At 50.4% G+C, this 22,477-nt stretch overlaps 1 protein-coding gene across 2 annotated transcripts; it reads right to left on the minus strand.

The window, feature by feature from the left end:
• Positions 1–543: 543 nt before the first annotated feature.
• Positions 544–20,043, minus strand: LOC146336358 (solute carrier family 2, facilitated glucose transporter member 11-like). 2 transcript variants are annotated; one of them, XM_084819999.1, is made up of 12 exons: positions 19,922–20,043; positions 18,656–18,754; positions 18,104–18,264; positions 16,839–16,963; positions 16,368–16,497; positions 13,040–13,188; positions 10,213–10,400; positions 9,522–9,632; positions 7,856–7,957; positions 3,141–3,216; positions 1,798–1,925; positions 544–1,542 (listed from the first exon to the last, which is right to left on the minus strand). In XM_084819999.1, exons 1-12 carry the CDS (start codon positions 19,943–19,945, stop codon positions 1,336–1,338), a joined length of 1,500 nt encoding a protein of 499 aa, XP_084676125.1. In that variant the 5' UTR covers positions 19,946–20,043; the 3' UTR covers positions 544–1,335. The 2 variants fall into 2 exon arrangements, with proteins under 2 accessions (XP_084676125.1, XP_084676126.1); XM_084820000.1 differs by lacking the exons at positions 16,368–16,497; positions 16,839–16,963.
• Positions 20,044–22,477: the final 2,434 nt, after the last annotated feature.

Consider the following 22,477-nt stretch of genomic DNA (forward strand, 5'->3'; position numbering starts at 1 on the left):
TTGCCTCGGGATGTCTCTAGGACATATGCCATTTTTGTACAAATTGCTAAAAAAAAACCTATGGGGGGCAGATAAAGGGAAGAGAATCACTCCCATGGGAAGTAAATCACTTTGGACACTCCCCTTCCACAAAGAATGCTGCACCTGCCCTTCCGAAATTGTTCAGGTTTCTTAACTCCAGCCATCTCTATGCTGTATGTCATTTTCATAGTAATTGCCTACAAAAAAGTAAGGGGATAAAACATCCTTTTTTGGAAACCCTGAAACTATGAAGGCTGCTCTTGTACAAAGCTCCCTGCACCTAACCATCTGAAACATGGCAGGCTTGATCCCCTCAGAAGGAGCAACTTAAGCCTGCAAATTTCATCCAATTCGGCTTAGAAATAAAAGTACTTATTGGCAGCTCCCTTAAAAAAAAATAAAAATATAAAGGCAGATACCACAATAACCCCTGCACCAATTTGTCTGAAATTTGGCAAGCCTGTTTCCCTCATAAGGGACTAGTATTGCAAGGTTCATCCAGTTACAACAAGCAGAAAAATATTTATAGCTGTTTATTTCCAATAATAGTCGGAGGCATGAATACTTGGATTTCTGAATAGAGATTAAGGACCAAAACTGAAGTGGGCAGCATCCAAATTGGTCTGAGCCAAATCAGGCTGTTTTCCAAATCCCTGAACTGGGGTCTGAATCAAATCATAATGCCTTTATCCAAATCTGTGGTGCAACCACATTTGGAAAATTGTGTACAGTTCTGGTTGCCACATCTCAAAAAGGGCTTTGTAGAGCTAGAAAAGGTACAGAAAAGGGTGACGATGTGATCAGGGCAGGCTCTGGAGGAACTCCCCTAGGGGAAAAGATGGCAATTTTGGGAGTTTTTTAGTTTAGGAAAAAAAGGAAGTAAGGATTGGCATGATAGAGGTATTTAAGTTATGCATGTTGTGGAAAAACTGTATAGAGGGAAGTTTTTCTTCCTTTCTCCTAATACTAGAAACTGGGATTATCCAATGAAGCTGATTGATGGGAGATTCAGGATAGACAAAAGTTCTTCTTCACACTGCACATAGTTAAACAATGGAATTCATTTCTTCAAGCTGTGATGGGTTTGAAAGGTGTTACACTTACCAAAGGCCTATCATGATGACTACATGTAACTTCCAGGATCAGAGGCGGCATGGCTCTGAGTACCAAATGTTTGGGAACAGAAGCGGGAGAGGGTTCTTGTCCTGCCTATGGGCTTCCTGTGGGAGCATCAGGTTGCCGCTGTGGATAACAGGATGCTGGACCAGAAATGCCTGTGGCTCTTCTTATGTCACAAAGTCTAGTTACGTCCAGTTATAGCTTGGTGCAGAATGTACGGCCCTCTGTGTGGTTTGTTTCTAAGATGAGAAGCTTTCTCTTCTTAAAATTAAGTTCATCAAACTCTTCTCGGATTTCTAGGATTGATTTTTCCTTGGTCTCTGGCAGGAAGAAGTAAGTAAGAAATCCTGCCATGTAAAGGGCTCCCATGAAGATAAGGAAGCTGAACTGACGAAGGCTTTCCTGTGGGAGAAAAATAGACCCCCACCCCATAGAACTATGAAGCAATTCTTTATTAGTTCCATGCATGCTTCTGTGATTCCCACACAGATCCTACCAAGATCCCAGGTTCCCAAGATTCCAAGCCATAGGATGGGTCTTTCTATTGAAAACTTTACACCATTCTGCAAGCCTGTTTCAGCACATTGCTGTGGCATGGCAGTGTATGCCCCACCATCTTCCCACAGGAGAAGCAGGCTTTGGAAAACAATAACATACCACAATAAATGGGAATATCATCCCTATCACAAAGACTCCAACCCAGTTTAGGACCGAACTGATCACAAAGGCCGACGATCTGGAAGACTGGTCAAAGATTTCCATCCGGACAGATGCTGTGGCACCAGCTGTGGAAGAAAGCAGAGGTCAATGCTGCTGCTCCTGCTGTGGGCATGCTACAGAAGAAGACTCATGCTATAGAAGAAGACTCATGCTGCTAGAACCTGGGGCCATGAAACTGATAGGTGGGGGAGTCAGGACAGATAAAAGGAAGCCCTTCTTCACACAGCGCAGAGCTGAGCTATAGAGTTCGCTGCCACAAGGCGTAGTGGTGGTCACCCATTTGGATGGCATTAGAAGGGGATTAGACAAGTTCCTAGAGGAGAGGGCTGTCAATGGCTACTAGTCCTGATGGCGATGTGCTACTTCCAGTATCAGAGGCAGTATGCCTATGTACACAAGTTGCTGGGGAACGTGGACGGGAGGGTGCTGTTGCACTTGTGTCCTGCTTGTGGGTTTCCCATGGGCCATTGTGTGAACAGAATGCTAGACTAGATGGACCCTTGGTCTGATCCAACATGGCTCTTCTTATTTTCTTAAGAAAATCTTGTGGGGATCTCCCCCATATTGCTTTAAATGGACATGCTCCTGCCACATCCTCGATGGCATTTAAGATATGGTGGAAACAGCCACTTTGCTAGGTTTGGGGAGGAGAGAATTGGGGATGAAAGATACTAGATCTGGGGTGGTGGCTAGAGGCACTTGGGGGGATGCTGGTGAGGCAGCAGCTGGAGGTCCAGCAACCAGAGCGGGCGCCAAGCCCTGTCCTCTGTTCTATCCAAGAATAGCACCTTTAAGTTCTCCGTCTCTCCAGCTTTTTGCCCTGTTAACTCCAGGTGGCATGCCTGGAGCAGAAATGTCAAATGCAGAAAACACCCCAAGTAGATGGGGAATATTCTTGGGTTAGAGAGATTGGAGTCAGCTCGTTTTGCCTGCATAGTGTAAGCCAAGCATCATTTTGTATAAGCAGGGCTGTTGTAGAAGGACATGGATGGCTTTCTATGTGTGCGCACGGCCAAAGAAATTCAGAAACAGAGTTTCCAAAATCTAAAGCCATGTCCCAGGATGTTCCTCTTCTGCATGCTGTGTGTGTTGGGTCATTCTGAACCAGCACCACCCTGGCAGAAGTTGCAGCCAGGGTTTGTCCTCCTCTCAACCTAATGAGCATCATTGTGAGGTTTTATTGTTTTTTGGATGCCGTTTCTTTTTGTTCACTGCTTTGAAGGCTTTGAGTGGAACAGCAATCTATAAATATCAGTATAAATAAGTGTTCAACAACTTACCTGGGCCCATTCCAAAGAAGATCACAAAGCAGAAAATCAGAGAGAGGCTGCAGTATGGCATCCAGGAGAACCAAGGCTATAATGAAAATGCATTCCATGTTTTACAGGTACATGGCTCTGTTCTGTTGTTAGATCAAAAAGGTTGCAGAGCAGCTTTAAGATGACTTCTGGAGCTCAGGCGATGGGGAGTGCAAGACAACTCATCCCTGGGGATGTCTGTGTAAATGCTTAGTTTTTTCAAAGTGTATATAAGGTAGATTCTACCTTATCCAGGCACAAGGGACAAGAAGAAAGGAGACCCCCCCATTACAAATGTGCCCATGGGACTGGGAGAAAAAATACAAATGTGCCCACAGGACCAAAAAAGTTGCCTACTTCTGAGGTAGAACAGAACGTGGGAACAGACTTGAGTGCTTGTTTTGTCATGACCACCAGCACTGTGCAGCTTCTGTAGCTATGAGCCCATATGAGCCAGAAACTAAATGGTTAATTTAAGGATTTCCCATAAGTTGGAGAGAGTGGAGCAAGAAGGAGAGGAGGAGGAGGATTATTGCCTCTCCTCTCTTCTGCCTAAATTGTGGCAAATCTGTCCCTGCCCCCCTGGGATGGAATTCCAGTACTAAGGGGGCCCAAGTTTCCGCAGTGCAAGGTGTCACCAGGAAATGCAGGTACTTCTGGTACACAGAGAGCGTTACTTCAGGAACAACTCTCTGAGACCAAGTTTTGTCTTTTCAGTCTTTTACTGATTTCACGTAGATCCCTAGTACAGAATAAACACTAAGCACAGAATGCTGGTACAAGCAAAAATCAAAACAACATCAAGACACTTTTCTAAAAACAAGGCCTATGAAGAGCAAAGCAACACAGTAAATGAAGCGTTTTACCCGTCTTTCCAAATCAAGCAAGCAAAGTGAGTTCTCCCATGAAGAACTGAAACCTGTGATCACTGGACTGCCTTTTATACGTGTTAAGCATTTTTACACATATTCATCTGCTTATGCTCATTCAGATTTTTTGTTTCCTCTTAATAAAATGGCAGTGTCAACGCATTACTAAATCTACTCTAAAAAATATCCTGGGCTGTTTCCACTAGCTATTTACTCCAACCTGGCTGCATGGTGAGGTCTCTGTGTTTCCATGACGTCGTGGCCATTCAGCACCAGCCCCATTTTAACGTGGAAAAATGCTTCTTCTGAGACTGGTCTGACTTTTCCAGCTTGCTTCAGCTCCATTACTGACCTGTTTCCACAACTGCACTGGGTCCGGTATCATAATCCTGCCCATGGGGTGTCTAGCCTGGCCTTTGTGGGTGTGTCAGTCTGACCTCAGTGGCCCAACACTTTCCCTCCCTGTTTTCCAGAAGTTTCATTGCCATTTTGGAGCAGGATGCTGAGTGACCAACTTTTAAAACATCATTGAAAATAAGCACCAGAACACAGCCCACGACCCCAGTCAAGGGGTGTTTCCTCCCATTGTGCTGAATGAGGGTTGCCCTCTCAATGACCACAGAAATAACAGAGAAGCCCCTCGACTGACAGGGCACATATCAAAGCCCAATTTCTTAAATGCAATTAAGTGCAATCTCGAGGCTCCGGTCCATTGCCTTAGGATGTAACTCCTTCACAGCTTCCATATAGAGATCCTGTGTGTTAAAATGGGGGCTGGTTTCCATCTCTTTCCCACAACAAGCCCATTACTGTCTCCTCAGAAGTAACTCCCATTGCGGTCGATGAGGCTTGCCTTTGAATGCCCCCATCAGAACTTACAGAGACTCCCCCTTAATTGAAATGGCACACATTAAAGCCCAATTCCTTAAGTGCGATTAAGCGACCAAGTGGGATCTCAAGGCTCCAGTGAATTGCCTTAGGAAGAAAGGACTTCACAGCTTTGTTATAGAAATCCTGTGGGTTACAATGGGGGCTGGTTTCCATCTTTGTGTTTACTAGTCTCTTTCCCACAACAAACTCATCAGTGTCTCCTCAGAAGTAACTCCCATTGTGCTGAATGAGGCTTGCCTTTGAGTGCCCAGATCAGAACTTACAGAGATTCCCGCTCAATTGAGATGGCACACATTAAAGCCCAATTCCTTATGTGTGATTAAGCGGGGTCTCGAGGCTCCAGATAATTGCCTTAGGAAGAAAGTACTTCACAGCTTTCTTATAGATACCCTGCGGGTTACAATGGGGGCTGGTTTCTGTCTTTGTGTTTAGTGGTGTCTTTCCCGCAACAAACCCGTTACTGTCTCATCAGAAGTAACTCCCATTGTGTCCAATGAGGTTGTCTGGGTTAAAATGGGGGCTAGTTTCCCTCTTTGTGTTCTCCCCACCCCCTTTCCTAGCGCATGCATATGTGTGTTTACTTGGATGTAACTCCCTCTGTGCTCAATGAGGCTTGCTCCTGAAATGCAGGTGCATTTGGACTTGCAGGGGAAAGGAGAAAGCGGGGGAGAGGGGAAAGCCTCTCTTCACAGCAAAGCTGATTCCTTTTTAAAAATCTGGTATGCCTCCATTAGCTTCTCCTTCCAGAAACATGGCCAAGGAAGTGGGAACACAGATGAGGTAATCAGACCCAACCCAGACTCCATTCAGACTCCACCCAGCCATGAAGAAAATAATTTGATTAGAGCGCAGTGGAAACAGCACAGAGCCCCAGGATACAGCGAGGATAAACTGGGTCTTTAAGGGCTGTGGAAACAGGAAAAGGAGAAGATGCAACTGGGGAAACGTTGCAACAGAGTTGCAAAAAAGTGAAGCCGATAGCATGGAAACACACCCCTGGTCTCCAAACCAGATTTCTAGCTACAAAAACATGTCTGTGAGACAACATCCATGATCATCATAATACGCAAATGACATATCAGCATAAATAAATCAATTGTCTCAAAATAGTTATATTTGTCTTTTAGCCTGGGAGACCCAATGCTTTCCATTTCAAGCGCCCCTTCCTGGGCTGATATCATTTCTAGTTTATGGCTGTTATTGCTCATGGCCTAATACCATTGTGACTTCCTTGACTTACACTGTCCAGTTTTGACACAGGAACCTCCATTGTCAGCGATTCAGTGCTCTACACCATGGCACAGACGTTTCCCCGAATGTTACGCATCACAACAGGATTCCCACAGAAACACTTCACCCTCATCCTAAGAGGCCCAGTTGTGTGGGACTGCGTGCTGGAATAATGTCATGGAATCCTATGCAGAAGATCCTTTGATCATGGACTCTCCTAACTGCTTGGCTACGTTAGCCTGGGCAACATGGGCCTCAATGGTTGCCACAGAATGCAGCAGGAGAAGGGACGATGTTCCCGGGGTGTAAGGCAGACTCCAAGGCACTCATGGCAAGTTTGGGAAGGAACGGCGCAAGGGAAGAATGGACCCAAGGGGAGACTCAGGAAAGTGGAGGGGGACCAAGAGAAGGAAGAGCGAATGGGGTCCAGGCAGCCGGAGACGTGGGCAATAAAGACCTTGCACGAGAAGGGGGATGCCCGTAGGAGGGGGCTTCCTGGGCACAAACAAGGGGGAGACAACTGTCCTTGGCTTCATTAACAAGGGAGGAGGGGGCTGTAGGAGGGGGCTTTTCATGAATGTTCAGGTGGGGATGGTATTTTCCTGCACAGTGTTTTTCTCCGTTATGTGTAAACTATTACTATCACATCTATCTATCTATCTATCTATCTATCTATCTATCATCTATCCATCCATCCCAAATTTACCTGTTTTATACAACCCTATTCATTAACAGTATCCATGTTCTTCATGTGCTTCCACATGCTCTGCAATACATAACCAAATCAGTGTCCACCTGAAATCTCTGGGAGACAACAGGAGAGATCTGTACAATTTGAGTGGCTTCTGCTGTGACCAAAACTAAATGTAGCATGTCCTAGGTATGATCATAAAAGAAATATAACAGTCTCCTCAGTTACAGATTCCTGAACCAGAAGTACCTTGATAACAACTTGTGGTTCCTGAGTGAGCCTATATTCATGATAATTCCAATATTTGCTGCATCAGTATGGGAGACTCCAGCACTATGGACCTTATCCAGCCCCTTTTAACTCTTTGTCCCTTGTGTCCCTTCATGCACCCATTCCCACATGTGATCTCATGTGATGATGGCGGATGGTCATGGCTGATTCCAAGAAAAAGAGCCAACTTGAAGATGGATAGTCTGAAGAAGAGAAATGCATGAAACTGCACCTGTGACCGATTTGTGCCTTTTAGCAACACCTGGACTTCTGGCATCTTATTTTATTAAAATAAATTTTGAAAGAGAGAAAAGGTCTTGCTTCGAGTGCCCAAGGCGACCGGAGTTGAATGGAGTCCCTCCATTCAGTCTACCCTTCCTAATCTCCACCCCCCTGCCTGAGGAGGGTGACTACCCTTAAAGGGACTGGAGGTGGGGGCTTCTCCCTCTCCCTGGGGCCTCTCTCCTGTCGGGCAGGTGCAGTGGAGTGGGAGAAACATGGCTCGCAGGCTTGTTGGGTTTGGGGAGAGGCATAGGTGAGGGCCTTGGCCCGGGCCCCACAGGCGCCTGACCACCAGCCTCGGGTTCAGTGTCAGGGACCCAGGCGAGGTCCTCAGCTGACCAGGGCCAAGACAAGTGCCTTGGCAGCCCTAGTGATGCAGCTGCTGCTGGCAGTCTGAACAGAGACTACTGGTTACATCTTAGATGATGGGTCGGTGGCAAAATCCTGATGGGCAGTTCTCTTACCTGCAGGGAGAGGGTCACGGTGACAGCAGCCAGCACGGTGGCCATCAGCCCATAACCTCCCCATAGCAGCACCCTCCTTCCGGCCCGCTCAATGAGGAAACTCTGGGGAGAGAAATGACAGTGAGGGTGCTGCAAAGATGGGAAAGGGCTCGCAGATGCTCCTGCAGCTCTGTCAGCATCATGCCCAGCCAACACTCAGCATACTTGGGCAAGCGATGGGGCCCTAGTGCGGCCCACCCTGGCTGACGCCAGGCCCCTGCTCTCCCTCCAATTTTGGGGTGGGGGCACTGACCGGAGCACGTGGGCATGGGCTCGCCAGCACTGGCACCGTGTTGATTTTCTCACGACGCAGTACCCTGCAACTTGTGCGTTGTGGGGAAGTGATCGTGGCGCTGGCAACGACGTTTCACAGGCTTAACACTCCAGGGTCAGCACTGCCTGCCTCCTGCTGCTTCCTGGTAAGCCTACCACAACTGAGGGAAGGGCTCTCCTGCTAGGGGCATGAGGATGCCCTATGCAGGCCCCCTTGAAATATGTGGCTGGCCCTGGTCAACACTGTGCCGAGGATTTTTGCCCCCAATAGATTTTTCATCCCCTGGACCAGGAGAGAGGTGGACAGTCCAAAGTTACAAACTCCAGTTAGGCATCTGCTCCTACTGGATTATGCACACGTTTGACCTTGCATGTTACAGAATATCCCCATGCAGAATAGGGATACAGAAGCCAGTGTGTTTAGTCCCATTCCATACCTGCCTGGACCCTAAGATGGTCCTCAGAAAGCCTTCTCTGGGTGTCCCCCCAATGAGGTGAGGCAGGGGGCTGCTAAGGACAGGGCCTTTTCTGTGGCACCCCAGAGGGGCTCACCTGGCACCGATGCTATGGTCCTTTTGGTGCCAGGTAAAGACTTTGTTATTCTCCCAGTTCTTTAGCTTCTTGTTGTTTTTAAATCTACTGTTGTGTTTGTAAATCTTTACATAGTTTCTGGTTTCTACTTTGGTTTTATACTGTAGTTTTTATTTTAAAGTTATATTTCATTGCATTTTATGGCTTTAATTGCTGTGAACCGCACAGACAGCTTTGGCTATTTAGTGGTATGGAAATATAATAAATAGCCCAGACTTTGCTATGGTTTTGAAATCGGTAATCAGGGACGAACCCTCCCGGGATGCGCCCCTTGGGGCAGGGGCAGCCAGGGCGCCTGCGGCCCACGGGCGGAACCGGCACGCGGGGCCGCCCTCCTCCGGCCTGCCCGCGGCCCAGGCCCGGCCCGGCCCGGCCCTCACCAGGGGGGCGTCTTCCCTCCGGCCGGAGGTGGCGCACTTCCGCGCTGAAGATCGCCGGCTCCCCGCCGGCTCCCCCGCTCCCCCTTCCCCGCGCCGCGCCCTCGGGGAGCTGCTGCCGGGGCGGAGGCGAGCCCCCCGGCGCGGCAGCCTGCGGCCGGGCGCTCCCGCGGGGCTGGGCGGCCGCGCCGGGGGCCGCCTGCCCGCAGCGCGGCAGCCCCCCCGGGACGTGCCCGCGACGAGCTCCCGCGGGGCCAGCGGGCCTCGGGCCGGGAGCGCCCCCGCCGCGCTCGGGGCAGGACCCGCCCCGCGGCCCGGGTGGGCGAGCGCAGCCCCCTCAGCCCAGGCGGCGGCGCGCCCCGCCCGCCCCGCCGGCGCTCACTCACGCAGAGGAGAGCGGAGAGCAGCTCCCCGAGGCCGACGCCCAGGGACAAGCGGGGGATCTCGGCGTTGTCCAAGCCGGCGGCGTGCAGCACCTCGAACATGTAGGAGTAGACCTGAGGGAGAGGAGCGGAGCGCCTCGGGAACCAGCCGCCGGGGGCGCCCGGAGGCCGGCTCCGGGGCGGGCGGGCCGCCGGGCCTCGCGGCTCACGCAGGGAGGGAAGCGGTCGGCCCGCGCTCGGGGCTGGCCCCCCGGCCCGCGGCAGCCCAGCGCCCGGCCCCCCAGCCGCGCGACCCTGCTGCCCGGGCCGAGCGGGCGAGGCCGGGAGGGAGGAGCCGGGCACGCGGGGAGAGCTGCTTTCGCCCGAGCGCGCGAAGGCGGCGGGGCGGGGCGCGGCGGGCGCGGCGGGGCGGCTTTCGTGGAAGGGAGCTTGGGGCGCGTTGCGGGGCGAGCGGTCGGGGCCTCCGCCGCGGAGAAAGGCGAGAATCGGCGGCCCGGGGAGCAAGAGCCTGGGCAAGAGGAACAGCTGGCCTGGGCTCGGGCAGACGGCCTGGTTGCTCGCCGCAGGGCAGATCGGAGGGAGCTACGAGGGAGGAATGCTCCGCTTTGCGTCTCGGGGCGTTCTCCAGCTTCCTTCCCCCAGTCTGGCTAGAGAAAGGGGCCTGCAGTGAAGCCAGGGGCTGGTGACACTCAACTGCCTGCACGCCGCTCAGCTGCATGGACACCACCACGAGGATCAGCATGTACAGCTGCCAGCGCAAGGAGGGCTCCTTCAGCAGCTCCAGGACCGTCTTGCTGCGGCTGCTTTGGATGGCAGCCCGCTCTTTCCTCAGGTCATCAAGCTCTGCGTGGTGAGGTCCTTCCCCCCAAAGGGTTCTCATCGCTATGAAAGAGAAGGCAGAAGAAACCCCTGTGCCAATTTCCCTGCAGCTTTGTGGAGAGGCCGGGGGCGCGGCGGTCTCCATCGGCAAGGATTCCAACCATCGCATCTTGGCGCTACAAGGCCCAGGGGCACCTCGCATCCAACCTCACGCACGTCGGCAGGACCCTCCTTGCACCCAGGGGCCGACCCTGCCCTGCAGACAGAACCTCTGTTTATCCAGTTTACAGTTATGCTGTGGAGAAAAGGGAAGAACGGGTGTCCGGTGCCAGAGGTGCTTGTGCAATGGAAGGAATCATTTAGCAAAGCAATTTAGCTCCAGATCACACAACTGTGCCCAGCGCGCGGCAGTGTGGACAGCAAAGAAGGGCTGCTTTGCTGCCTCCATTGCGTCCTCAAGGAGCTGCCCAGCCCTGTCCCCGAGGGCCCACTGGGACCTTTTTGCATTGCATTTTGTTGACAAAACCGCTTGTCTCCACAAGGAACTTGACACTGTTGTTAGCGCAGTTGCAGTCGAGGTGTCTAATGTCACCATCAGCCCAATTTTGTGGGATCAGTTCCAGTTACTGTGGACAAGGTGCTTGCAGCAATGTGACCAACCATGTGCCCCCTTGATCCCTCCCCCTCCTGGCTAACAAAAGCTAGTCGACGGGGTATGACTGGATGGGTCCCTGCTGTCCTTGAGGAGGCAGCAGTGCAATCACTCCTGAAGAAGTCCACTGTGGACCCAATGGTACTAGACAACTACCGCCCAGTCGCAAATGCCCCCTTTCTAGGGAGGCTACTTGAGAGGGTTGTGGCAGAGCAACTGCAGGCACTCTTGGAGGATGCTGATTATCTAGACCCACTCCAGTCTGGGTTTTGTTCTGCTTATGTGACTGAATCAGCTTTGATTCACCCTGATGGATGATCTTTATTGAGTGAGGGACAGGGGGAGCACAACTGTATTAATTCTGCTCGACCTCTTGCCGGCTTTTGATACCATCAACCATGGTATCCTCTGGATTGACTCCGTGGGGTGGGCATTGGAGGCACTGTGTTACAATGGTTCTGTCCTACCTACAGGGCCGATTTCAGACAGTAACATTTGGTGATTTTTCCTCAGTCCCTTGGCAATTGATCTATGGGGTGCCGCAGGGTACCATCTTGTCCCCAATGTTGTTTAACATCTATAGGAAACCACTGGGAGCAGTCGTGAGGGATTTGGAGCCAAATATTATCAGTATGCTGATGACACACAGCTTTATCTCCCGGTGACATCTGAATCAGGTGAGGCTGTGCAAGTCCTGGATCAGCGCCTAGACCCAGTAATGGGTTAGATCAGGGCCAATAAACTGAAGCTGAATCCTGGCAAGATGGAAGCCCTATGGGTGAATGGTTCCCAAGTCCAGGAGATAGGCTCATTGCCTGTTTTGGAATGGGTTGCACTCCCCCTGAAAGATCAGGTTCGTAGTCTGGGGGTACTCCTAGATCCATCATTGTCACTGGAGGCCCAAGTGGCCATGGTGTCTCGGAATGCCTTTTACCAGCTTTGGCTGGTTCGTCAGCTACGGCCTCTCCTGGACAAGGATAGCTTGGCCATGGTGGTACAGGCATTAGTAACCTCAAGGCTGGATTACTGCAGTGTGCAGTAATGTGTGGGGCTGCTGTTAAGGCAGGTCCGGAAGCTGGAGCTGGTGCAGAATGCAGCAGCTCGGCTGTTGTCAAGAGCTGTCCCTTTTCAGCGTGCAGCTCCTTCACTGAGGGAACTGCACTGGCTGCCTATTTGCTACCAGGTTTATGGTTTAGTACTAGTATACAAAGCCCTAAACAACTTGGGACCAGGATACCTGAGAGAGCACCTTCTCCCTTACCAACCTACCCAATCAATGAGGTCATCAGAGGGCCTGCTCCTGGTGGTTCCACATGGACCTATGGCCTGATTGAAGTCCAGCCAGAGAAGAGCCTTCAGTGCGGTGGCCCCTTTCTTTGGAATTCCCTGCCTTTTGAGGTCAGGCGGGCACCAATGTTGGGTTTCTTCTGGTGCCCCCTGAAAACATTGTTATTTCAGGAAGCCTTCTTTGAGTGAACAGCTGTGGTTTTATCAAAACTCCCTTTTATCAGAACTCTGTTTCTTTTTTAAAATAGTAATCATTTTAACATGGTATCCTATCTGCTGTTCACCACTCTGAAATCTTTGGATGTGGAGCAGCATACAAATATTGTAAAATAAATAAACAAATAAATAAGTTTTAGATAGCTCAAGCCAGCAAGCCAAGCTACATGTTATACGGGAAAGTAAAAAAGGAATAAAAGTACAAGGGCTTCAGGGCTTTTCTACATGAGGCATTTATCATGCGCTCATCATTCCCTACTCACGGTTGTTTACGGGTTCTTTAGATGATGTCGTGACCTTTCAGTTCTGCTTCTGTGTCTAACCAGCACTTTCCATGAGTTTTTTTAGAGCAGGGAAAATGTGGCAGAAAGCGAAAGAAAGCACAGTAGATGAACAGCCAATTAACAGTCTGATGTAGAAAAGCTCTCAGTCTAGGCCATCTGACTCAGAGAAAAAGAAGTTCCTTGGACCCCAAGAGCATTCTAAGGAACCCTTTCAATCGTGTTAACATTTCTAATAGTCAGAATGAATCCATGCCATCTATTACCTTTCAAGCATCCTTCCTCATCTCCTTTGTGCAAGAACAGGTGAGGTGGTGACTCAGGGAAGAATGGCAGAGTGAGCAGCTGAACCAAGGCAGCAAAGCCGCTGAATGCCATCAGCAGTGGCCACAGGGAGGCACTTCCCAGGAGCTCTCTGGGTAATCAAACCAGAAGACACACAACCCTTCAGAGCGCTTGTGGGATACGCAAGGCCAGAAGTGGCAGACTGAGCAGCTGTCCTGTGGTCACCCAGCTGCAGCAGCCCTGGGACTGCCTTAACACGGGCGCATGTGAGCCAGGCAGTGCTGGCCATCAGACTGGCATGTGCTGCTGGAAGCTAATTATGGTGTCCGGGGGTGGGGGAGTGGTGCACTATGGGGGTGGGGGCCACCGCCTACTTGAACCAGCTGTTTGTCCTGCGTCGCCTTCTAGCTGCTCCATTTGGGGGGCCATTCTATGTTTGTGCTAGTGTAAAGCCCGTGTCGCTATGGGCGCTAGTAATCTGAGAATGCTTGGATGAAGGTATGTTTGGCTGTTTCCCTTGCAAGTGGAACAACTTTCAGGGGGCATTTCCTTCTTTCCCTCCATCTTCCTCTCTCAACTTTCCAGCTATGTCCCGCATCACCTTCCCTTCAATGAGCACCCCAGTAATACGACCTCTTCCCACTACACTAAAGCAAGCTTCCCCCCGCCACAGCAAACAGGGTCTTCCAACTCACATCCTTCCCTCTCATTCACCCACAAGCCTCCCTCCTTCCAATAAGAACCCCATCCCATTACATGAAAGCATAGACAGACCCTCCCCTCCTCTGTTGCAGGGAAAGGGGGTGTTCCAAGCCCCCACCCAAGAATCCCCACCTTCACCTGCGCCTGAAAAACAAAAAGCAGAGCAAATCAACAGGCACCAAACCATAGAGCAATAGGAGACCGTTTGGCGTGAAGCGAATAAACAGTTTTGCTATTAAAGCTCAAGCTTTGAGCTTTTTCGAGGTTTCAAATTTTCTGTGTGTCTACACTGAGCACTGGGCAGAAAACAACAGAATGACATTTAAAAGGGATAAATGCCAAGTTCTGCACCTAGGAAAAAGAAACCAAATGCACAGTTACAAGATGGGGGATACGTGGCTCAACAACACTACAAGCAAGAAGGATCTTGGAATTGTTGTCGATCACAAGCTGAAGATGAGCCAACAACGTGATGTGGCTGCAAAAAAGGCAAATGCTATATTGGGCTGCATTAATAGAAGCAAAGCTTCCAAATCCTGGGAAGTCCTAGTTCCCCTCTGCTCAGCACTGGTTAGACCTCATCTGGAGTACTGTGCCCAGGTCTAGGCACTGCACTTTAAGGAGGATGCAGATAAGCTGGAGAGGGTTCAGAGGAGGGCAACGAAGATGATCAGGGGACTGGAAACAAAGCCCTGTGAGGAGAGACAAAGAACTGGGCGTGTTTAGCCTGGAGAAAAGCAGACTAAGGGGAGATAGGACAGCGCTTTTCAAGTCCTTGAAAGTTTGTCACAGAAAGAAAGGCCAGGATCTCTTCTCGATCTTCCCAGAGTGCAGGACACGGAATAATGGGCTCAAGCTACAGGAAGCCAGATTCCGGCTGAACATCAGGAAAAATTTCCTGGCTGTTAGAGCAATACGACAATGGAACCAATTACCTAGGGAGGCGGTGGGCTCTCCCACACTGGAGGCGGTCAAGATGAGGCTGGACAGCCATCTGTCAGGGATGCTCTGACTTGGATTCCTGCACTGAGCACGGGGTTGGACTTGATGGCCTTGTAGGCCCCTTCCAACCCTATGATTCTGACTGCTCAAGCTTCAGTTTAAAAAAAATGAGCAAAATCAGTCTGGTAGATCTCTAGTAACAAGTGTTACAGTACTGTATTCTTATAGAGATACTTGTAAAAATTTTTGGCCCATGAGGCTGGACCCCAACATATAAAAAATTCCAGTTAGAAATATTCATGGCATTGGTATATGCATGCTTGACTTGGAAATGATACCTGCGAAACATGAAGGGGCATGATAAATGCACATGGCTGATGATTGGCCAAATAGCCCCATGTGGCCAGAGTTGCATCTGTGAGCACTGTAAGATCAGAAAAGGGGCAATTGTGCCCCATCGCTGTCACAAGTGTGGAGTGGAAATGCGCAAACCCACCTAGGAATAGGCTGTGGGGGTCAGAAGCTCATCTGAATTGAGAAGTGGGTGGAACACCAGTATGCAGCCATGCTTGCCCCACAGGAAGAGCTCTGATCAAGCAATTGGGCATCGTGTGGTGTAGCTATGCCCGTGCATAAGTGGGCATGACCTACGTTGGGAGTGTAGGCCTCCTCTCTACCATTATCATGGCCCCAGTCATTGTGGGCCTGGAAGTAGCTGCTCTGGCCTACAGGCTACTCAGCAGGGGTGGCAAATTCGTCAGTTGCCACCTGGCCACCAAGACGAAAAAGCACAATGATATTCATGCGCTCATCAAGGTGAAGCTGTACATGATCTCAGCCCACATGTCTACTGCCCTGCTAGATGGCAAGGTTTCTGATTAAGGGTTTTCTCATTCGCAATGAAGTTGAAAAGTACAGTCAGATGAAAGATGAGATCCACACAGCTGCACATGAGGCCCATGATTCCATCCTGATTGATGAGGCAACAAGAAATGAGCTCCTTCACCAGGGCTGAGCAAAGGCCCAGCAGTTGTTCAAAAAAACAAAAAATGTGGACAGAGTGACCATCAAGCACGAACATTCAGAGAAAGCCAACCTGCTTCCATCTTGTGCATAACCCCACGGGGGTGGTCTGATCCCCCCTAGCCCAGGCCAGCAAGTGGAGTGGGCTGACCCTGGGGCTCCTGAGTGTTTTCTTTTGGTGGTGGTGGTGGTACTGGAACAGCTGGGAAAAGGGCCTGGAAGCCTTGCCAAAGAGTGCCAGAGGGCCCCCCCCAGCACAAAATGGAGGGGTGCTGGCAAAGACAACAGCAACACTCGAACTGGCGTGCACATTTCGGCAATCAACAACCAGCATTGTTTTTGGGCCCTGGCCAGTGAGGCCCAACCTTGGTATGGGGATGGGGGTGCTCAATAGGGCCAATGGCAACAAAAATCTCACAAGTCTACTCACATAGAATGCCCTGCAAAATGGGGCCGATAGAAGGCAACGCAGGGCAAACAGCTGTTTGAGATAAGGAGTGCCCCCCAACCCCCATAATACAACTAGTGGGGGGGAATTTCCAAAACCCCATGGCATCCAGGAAGACCTTGTTGTTGTCCTCTGGATTGCAGCCATCGATGCAAACCTACAGATAAAATAAAAATGTAAATATTTCACTCTACCTTTGTCCCAAAATTTGACCTAGGACTTTGCCCAGGCTCCAAAAGAGAGAAGCAGTTGAACTCACAAATCCACGGAGCTTCTTGGGGGAAACTTCCCCAAGGTACTGGGGATGGAGAGGGACACCCATACCTTGAATTGAAGGCAGAGCAAAGGACAGTTAGGGGCACACAAAGCCAGACGGCACACTGCAGAATCAGATATCCACAACTCAGGCGTGGGGGATTCCTGCTTTTCAAAACCATCTCTGGAGAAACTGACTCAATGGGAGAGGCGACACAAAACTGGGCAGGGGGCTGGAGAACTGACTGTGGGAAAGCTGGGCAGAAATTGAGGCAGCCGGGTTGAAGCAAAGGAGCAGTACTTGGAGCAGTAGCTCTGTCCGCCTTTCCCTGGCCTCCTCAGCTGCTAGGAAGAACGTGAACTGAGCACTGCCAGGGGGTAAAAGGCGCCCATGTGAAGCAAGTGCATACCTGCGCTGATGCCACACAGGAAGCGTCCCACCAGAACCAGCTCAAAGGACCTCACCATCTTGCTGAAACCCACAAGGAACGCGCTCCCCAGCATGAGCACATTGTTGCCCAAGAGGCATCTCTTTCTGCTGACACAAGGACGGATGCAGCCGTGAGGCAGCGAGCAAGGGCGGGGGGCAAGAGTGGCTTTCCATCCTGTCAGGGTCCTGCTGGCTTTCCAAGGGAGCCCAGAGGGTGGTGCAGGCAGGCACTACAGAGAGGGCGGAGGGCAAGGGGCTCCCCGGAATGCCTGCTGCTCCCGATGGCACGAGGCTGGTCCGCCCATCCAGACCCAGCCTGACGCATTCGGTTCAGGGCCTGAGATCTTGGCTTCCTTTTCAAAGCATCATGGTGATTTCCAACGGGAAGACCGCATACGGCGGGAACTTGGGAAAGGACTGGTGCAAATCCCAGACACATGGGAGCTGGGCACATTTGGAAGGGAGAAAAGGCCATTCCACACATGCTCAGGGCTCTTCTTGTCAACACCCTGCCCTTCACCCTGCCTTCCCTGCCTAGGGTGGCAGCAAGCACTGCACTGCCAGAGCACCCGAGACAAGAGGGTGGGCGGCCCCCTCGCCAGCTTTTCAAGGGCAGCTCTTCACGTGGCAGCACAGCACACTTCCAGCAGGGGTGCAGACCCTCAGGTTCAGGGGCTGAATCCGGCCCTCTGGTCTCCCCCAGAAGGCCCTGCCCTCTTTCCCCCAACCACCAATCCTTGGCTGGTTTCCCCCATTTTAAAAGGTAGAGATGCCTCTCTCAGGGCTGAGTTAATGACAGCAAGAGTTGTCAGGTGCAATATGCGTGGATTTTGCTTTTTTGGCCCCACCCCTTTTGCCTTTGGCCCCACCCACCACTGGAAGTGGCTCTCAAGAGCTCCCCTGATACGAAATGGAATTCAGCCCTTGGTTCCCTGCCCCTGACAGAGGGACACAGCACACGAGCCCAGCCCTTCTCCCCCAGGCACATGGGCGCTGATAGCACAATGACTCTGCTGGAACCTCCCCGGCCTTGTACCAAGGAAATGCCCACCCTGGTATTCTGATCAGGTCTACAAATGTCTGGTCCCTTGGTAGCCTTGGCTAGTTGCAGGGAGGAGCTTTAACCAAAAGGCTTTGGGGCGGAACCCTCACTCCAGTGGAGTCATGCCCACGTAATTCCCAGCTCATCGTCTTGTTGCTCAGATTGGCTCTCCGTTAAGGGCTTTGTTTTAAACTTAGACATACTTTCCATATTTTGCTGTCAGATGTCCACTGGCCATAGAGCCCAGGAGTCCCCCTAAGCCAAAGACAGACACAATCAAGGACCACAGCAGTGTGAGGGTTTCGGGGTGGACAGGAAGGCCAGACCGTTCCAGCCAGGTGTCGTTGATAAAAGTTTTAACATGCTGGAAAAGAGGAAATGTGGTTAGCCAGGAGCATTTTGGGAAAGACTTGTGGTGTGAAACCAAGCAGCGCTGTGCAGCCAAACAAGACACAAATGGCGCAGAGGCCCCCAAACTAGCAGGGAAAAGGGCAACAGAAATGCCGCCTCCAGCGCCACGGAGGGCACAGGTCTAGCGGTGCATCACACAGAAGTCAAGGCCAATCCATACAGTCAAACTGACTTGAGCTATGCTGTGCTTGGCCAAAGCAGTTGTGGGACTGATTGCCTGAGCATGGCTCCTTTCCAGAGCACAACAGCATGGGGGAAGTTGGAGGGGCATTTTGGCTGAGTGCCAGTTCTCTCATGCAGCTGCTACCACAGAAAGAGTTTTGCTGCACTCTGTTGTTGCTTACCAGAGATGTGTAGGTGATCATCGATCCTTGAAAGCCAAGCTGGAGTGATCCACCAATCCCCAGAACAAGCATCATTAGGAGAAGTCTCTGGTACTGAATCTGCAGAGAGAGAGAAAGCCAATTGTTTTTGTACTCAATGAGGACTCATTTTGCAACTCTTTTTATGCCAGAAAAAGAGGGCAGGCATGAATGAAGGCTCCTGTGTTGGCTGGAGGTGCCTAGTCAATGCAAAGAATTAATCTGTAAAACAATTTAGATGGCTCAAGAAAGCGAGCCAGATGGTTTCCCATGTTGCATAGGAAGGTGAAACAAAGCAAATATGTAGCAGCTAACTGATTTAGGATGAAATACATTGAGCTTTTCTACACGAGGCATTTATTGTACGTTTGTCATTCCCTACTCACAGTCATTTATGGGTTCTTTAGACAATGACATGACCCTCCAGTTTCACTTTCAGTGAGCTTTTTTAGAGCAGGGAAAATACGGTATTTATTTCTTAAAGTGAAAGCAAATGTTTTTCCCTTGTGTAATTGCGCTATTGCTCTATACCACAGTGCCACCTAAAGGTTATGCAGCAGAAAAGCAGAAAAGGAAACACTCCTCGTGCAGTACTCAGATCTCAATGCTGCCACAAAACCGAAAGTAGATGCAGTGGATTAACAGCCTTGTGTAGAAAAGCCCATTAGAAAGTCCATTTTATCATGCAATAAATTTGGATTGTGGAGAGGATAGCTAGCTTTGTATCTATTCAGGAATGGGCAAATAGCCTTTTGGCCTTGCTAGAAACAATGAGTTGTGCAGCTACAAGTTAGTTCCATGATAGAAATGTCACGGTGGGAGAACTCATTGCTGTGTCTTTAGAGGAGTGACAGAAACATTTGCCTTAAGGATCCTGGAAGTGATTGGCCAGCAGACCCTGATTTGCATGACATGACATAGTAATTTTCATAATGGAAGAACACACACTTTGCCCCATAAAGGGCAGCTGTCACCTCATCCATTAAGTATTTCTGCGAGCCAAAGTGGTACCACTGGAAGCAGCAGCTTGAACTCCATCACATCCACTACAGGAGCACTTGAGCCTGAAGTTCACAGTGAACTTTTTTGTCCCTTGAAAACTCAGCAAGGAAGAACCCAAGCACAAAAGGCAAAGCCAGATGTATGTGTGTGATGTCAAAGTCGTCAGTCCTGACACCTTGACAACCAATGGTGATGGATTATCCAAAGCAGGGTATACAAAAATGAAGCCAGCCAGCCATTACTCACCAAGTCCCAAAGTGAGTCAGCCATCTCTGCTCAAGAACCTTGTTCTTCTAGGTCCCACCCTGTGGCTGCCTCTACGGGTGGATGGCCTCTGAATCTGCTGTTTCTTCATCCTGCTTTGGCTTGATCCCAAACTGCCCTGGGTTAATGTTTTATCATTGCCCTTCATTTGTTTCAATGATTGAGAGAACATTGGATTAAATGGTACATCAGTCAGCTGAGCCTCGGCTAGTTTAAGGTGGAGTAAGACTTCTAGGTCTGAGATAACGTTTACTAATGCATGAACACTCGTTGAACCGGGAAGGGAAAAGCAGATGAAGAATATGCGTCAGGCATCAATCTAAGCGGTGGAGCCCCTGCACCATCCATAGCCTTAGACCTGCTGCCTATGCATGCTTGCGCTGAAATTCTCCCAGTTATTAAAAGCGTGGGGCCCTTGCATGCCGTTGCAGCACTGCAGCCTGGAACCCTTTCTGTGCCAAGTGGGAAAGGCAGGGGGGATCTCCACGCGGCAGGTCTCGTTCGCTTTCCACTTCGTTGCGGTTTTTACTGGACTTGAATCAGCTCTGCCTGGGGACACATGGGGTCAAAACCTGGATTATCCCAAAGCTGCCCTGGGGCTCTGGGCTGGTCACACGCAGTTCACTGTGAACTGTTTGGGTGCCTACTGGGTGGCGTCTTGTCCACGTCATCATTTAGAGAGCAGGTTCCCACCCTCCTCCTCTCACCTTGTTCTGCCCCTTTTGCTTTCTCTGGCCAGTGTGTGTGTTAGTGCCCCCATCCTCCCCAACCTATGTCCGACCCTCCCCACCCAATTTTTTAAAATTACTTTCCCTCTAAAACCACAATAGCGACAGGGCTAAATGTGCAGCAGCGACTCCTCACATTACTGCATTACTGGGGACACTCAGTCCCTCAATCACTTCAGGTAGTCTGCTTTCAATTTTTAACATTCCCCCCCCCCTTCTGTGCATGTTTACTCAGAAATAAGAAATAAATCCACTCCCTTGCACTGAAAGCATTAAAGGCTAATTGTAGTAACTCACCCTAAAGTGCTCTTCCGCTTCTCGATACTCTCTTGGATCAGGATTGCAAAGTTGTGCTTCTTTGATGTTCTGCAGTTTCTTTGTTATGTAAAATCACTTCTCCACCTTATCGCTTTATTGCAGTAACCATCTTGCCTTGTCATTGTGAGCAGAGAGAAGGAGAAAGGGAGAAAGAGTGGGGGCTGGAAGCAGTAGGCAAAAGTGCACATATGGGGAAAATGCGGTGGGGAGCAGAAACTGTAGTTTCTCAGCTATTATGTAAAACCCCATCTCTGCTTCATTGCTTTGTTGCAATAATGTTATTTCCAGTTTACAAGAGCATTCATTGTAGTAGCAGCTGGGAGCCTGGACAGGGGCAGGAAACATGCCTCACTCATTGCTCTGCCCACCATTTTTTACCCAATGCCCACCCACCCCATACCGCACTTGTAAATAACTCCACTCCCACCCCCACCCCCCAGGCAGCTGGGGTTGGTGAAACTGGAGTGGTTACTTCGGTTTCATAATGGAGCGGCAAATGGAGCGTTGCGCTTTTAAGGGGATTTTTTTTTAAGATAGAAGTTGCCAAGAAGAGCACGCCTATACTTTCAGGGGGATGGCCGCCAGAGGTTAGTGGTAGGCAAGGCGAAGTAAATACTGTGAGGTGGCTCAGAACTCCTGAATGGACAGATGCAAAATAGCAGAAACATCAGGGAAACACAGGGAGGGGAAACATGGGGGAACACCCCTTGGCCGGGGCCAGTGAGGTCACAGCCAGGTGAAAGACACACCCCTGGGCAGGGCTGTCATGCTGAAGTGAATGCGGAGGGTTGGTACACACACTGCAACAGAAGTGCAGACAAACCGAATTAAGGAAAACAATCAAATTAAAGTCTCAGAAAAAACGGTTTTTCTGCGAAAATCTCCAGGATGACTGCGAGAGGGCCATGATGTCCCTTCAAAAGCAAACAACTCACAGTAAATCGCTCGTGGAGACACCCCCCAGAATAAATAAAGAGGCATCTTTGATGGATGTCACCCTCTGGAACAATCCCAGTTCCAAATGCTGGATCTTGGACCCAGCAGAATGAGTATGAGCAGAACAGTTGCCCAGATGTTTGATCAGTTTGGGTGCTTAGTGGACTTGCAGGGCCTGGAGCCTGGTCCACCTTCCCAGCATTAGAAGCCCCCCCCCACACACACGGTCCCAGTTCTGGGCAGTGACAGGTTTGGACCAGCAGACCCCTTGGCTCCCACTCTTTCAGCATTGGGGTGGCAACTACTGCAGTGGTGGCTGCACCCCCACACATCTCCTATGTTGTTGCTGAGGCAACTGACCCTTCCCAAGGTGGGAAGTGTCCCGCCCCTCCCAGGTGGCTGGAATTGCTTCAATTCAAACCTCTGACCTTCAGCTGCTGCCATCTTTGTTTCCCCACAATGCCTCTGGGCCCCACATTAGCCCAAAACATTCTAAGGAAAAGATGGCAGTGTCTATAAGTTGGAGCTTTGCCCTGGTACCAAAAAACAGAGAAAG

Source organism: Heloderma suspectum, chromosome 13 (genome assembly GCF_057233095.1).
Source record: "Heloderma suspectum isolate Gila_16-S chromosome 13, 16-S_ref, whole genome shotgun sequence".
Taxonomy (NCBI): domain Eukaryota; kingdom Metazoa; phylum Chordata; class Lepidosauria; order Squamata; family Helodermatidae; genus Heloderma; species Heloderma suspectum.

What these genes read in the sequence shown, in the direction of transcription:
- LOC146336358 (XM_084819999.1), bottom strand. Translation starts at nt 19,945, where the DNA reads ATGGCTGACTCACTTTGGGACTTG. An exon ending in CTGACAGCAAAATATGGAAA is followed by an intron (nt 16,964 to 18,103) that starts GTATGTCTAAGT and finishes TTGTGTCAGCAG; the next exon opens with AAAGAGATGCCTCTTGGGCA. An exon ending in TGAGGAAGGATGCTTGAAAG is followed by an intron (nt 10,401 to 13,039) that starts GTAATAGATGGC and finishes TCTCTTTCATAG; the next exon opens with CGATGAGAACCCTTTGGGGG.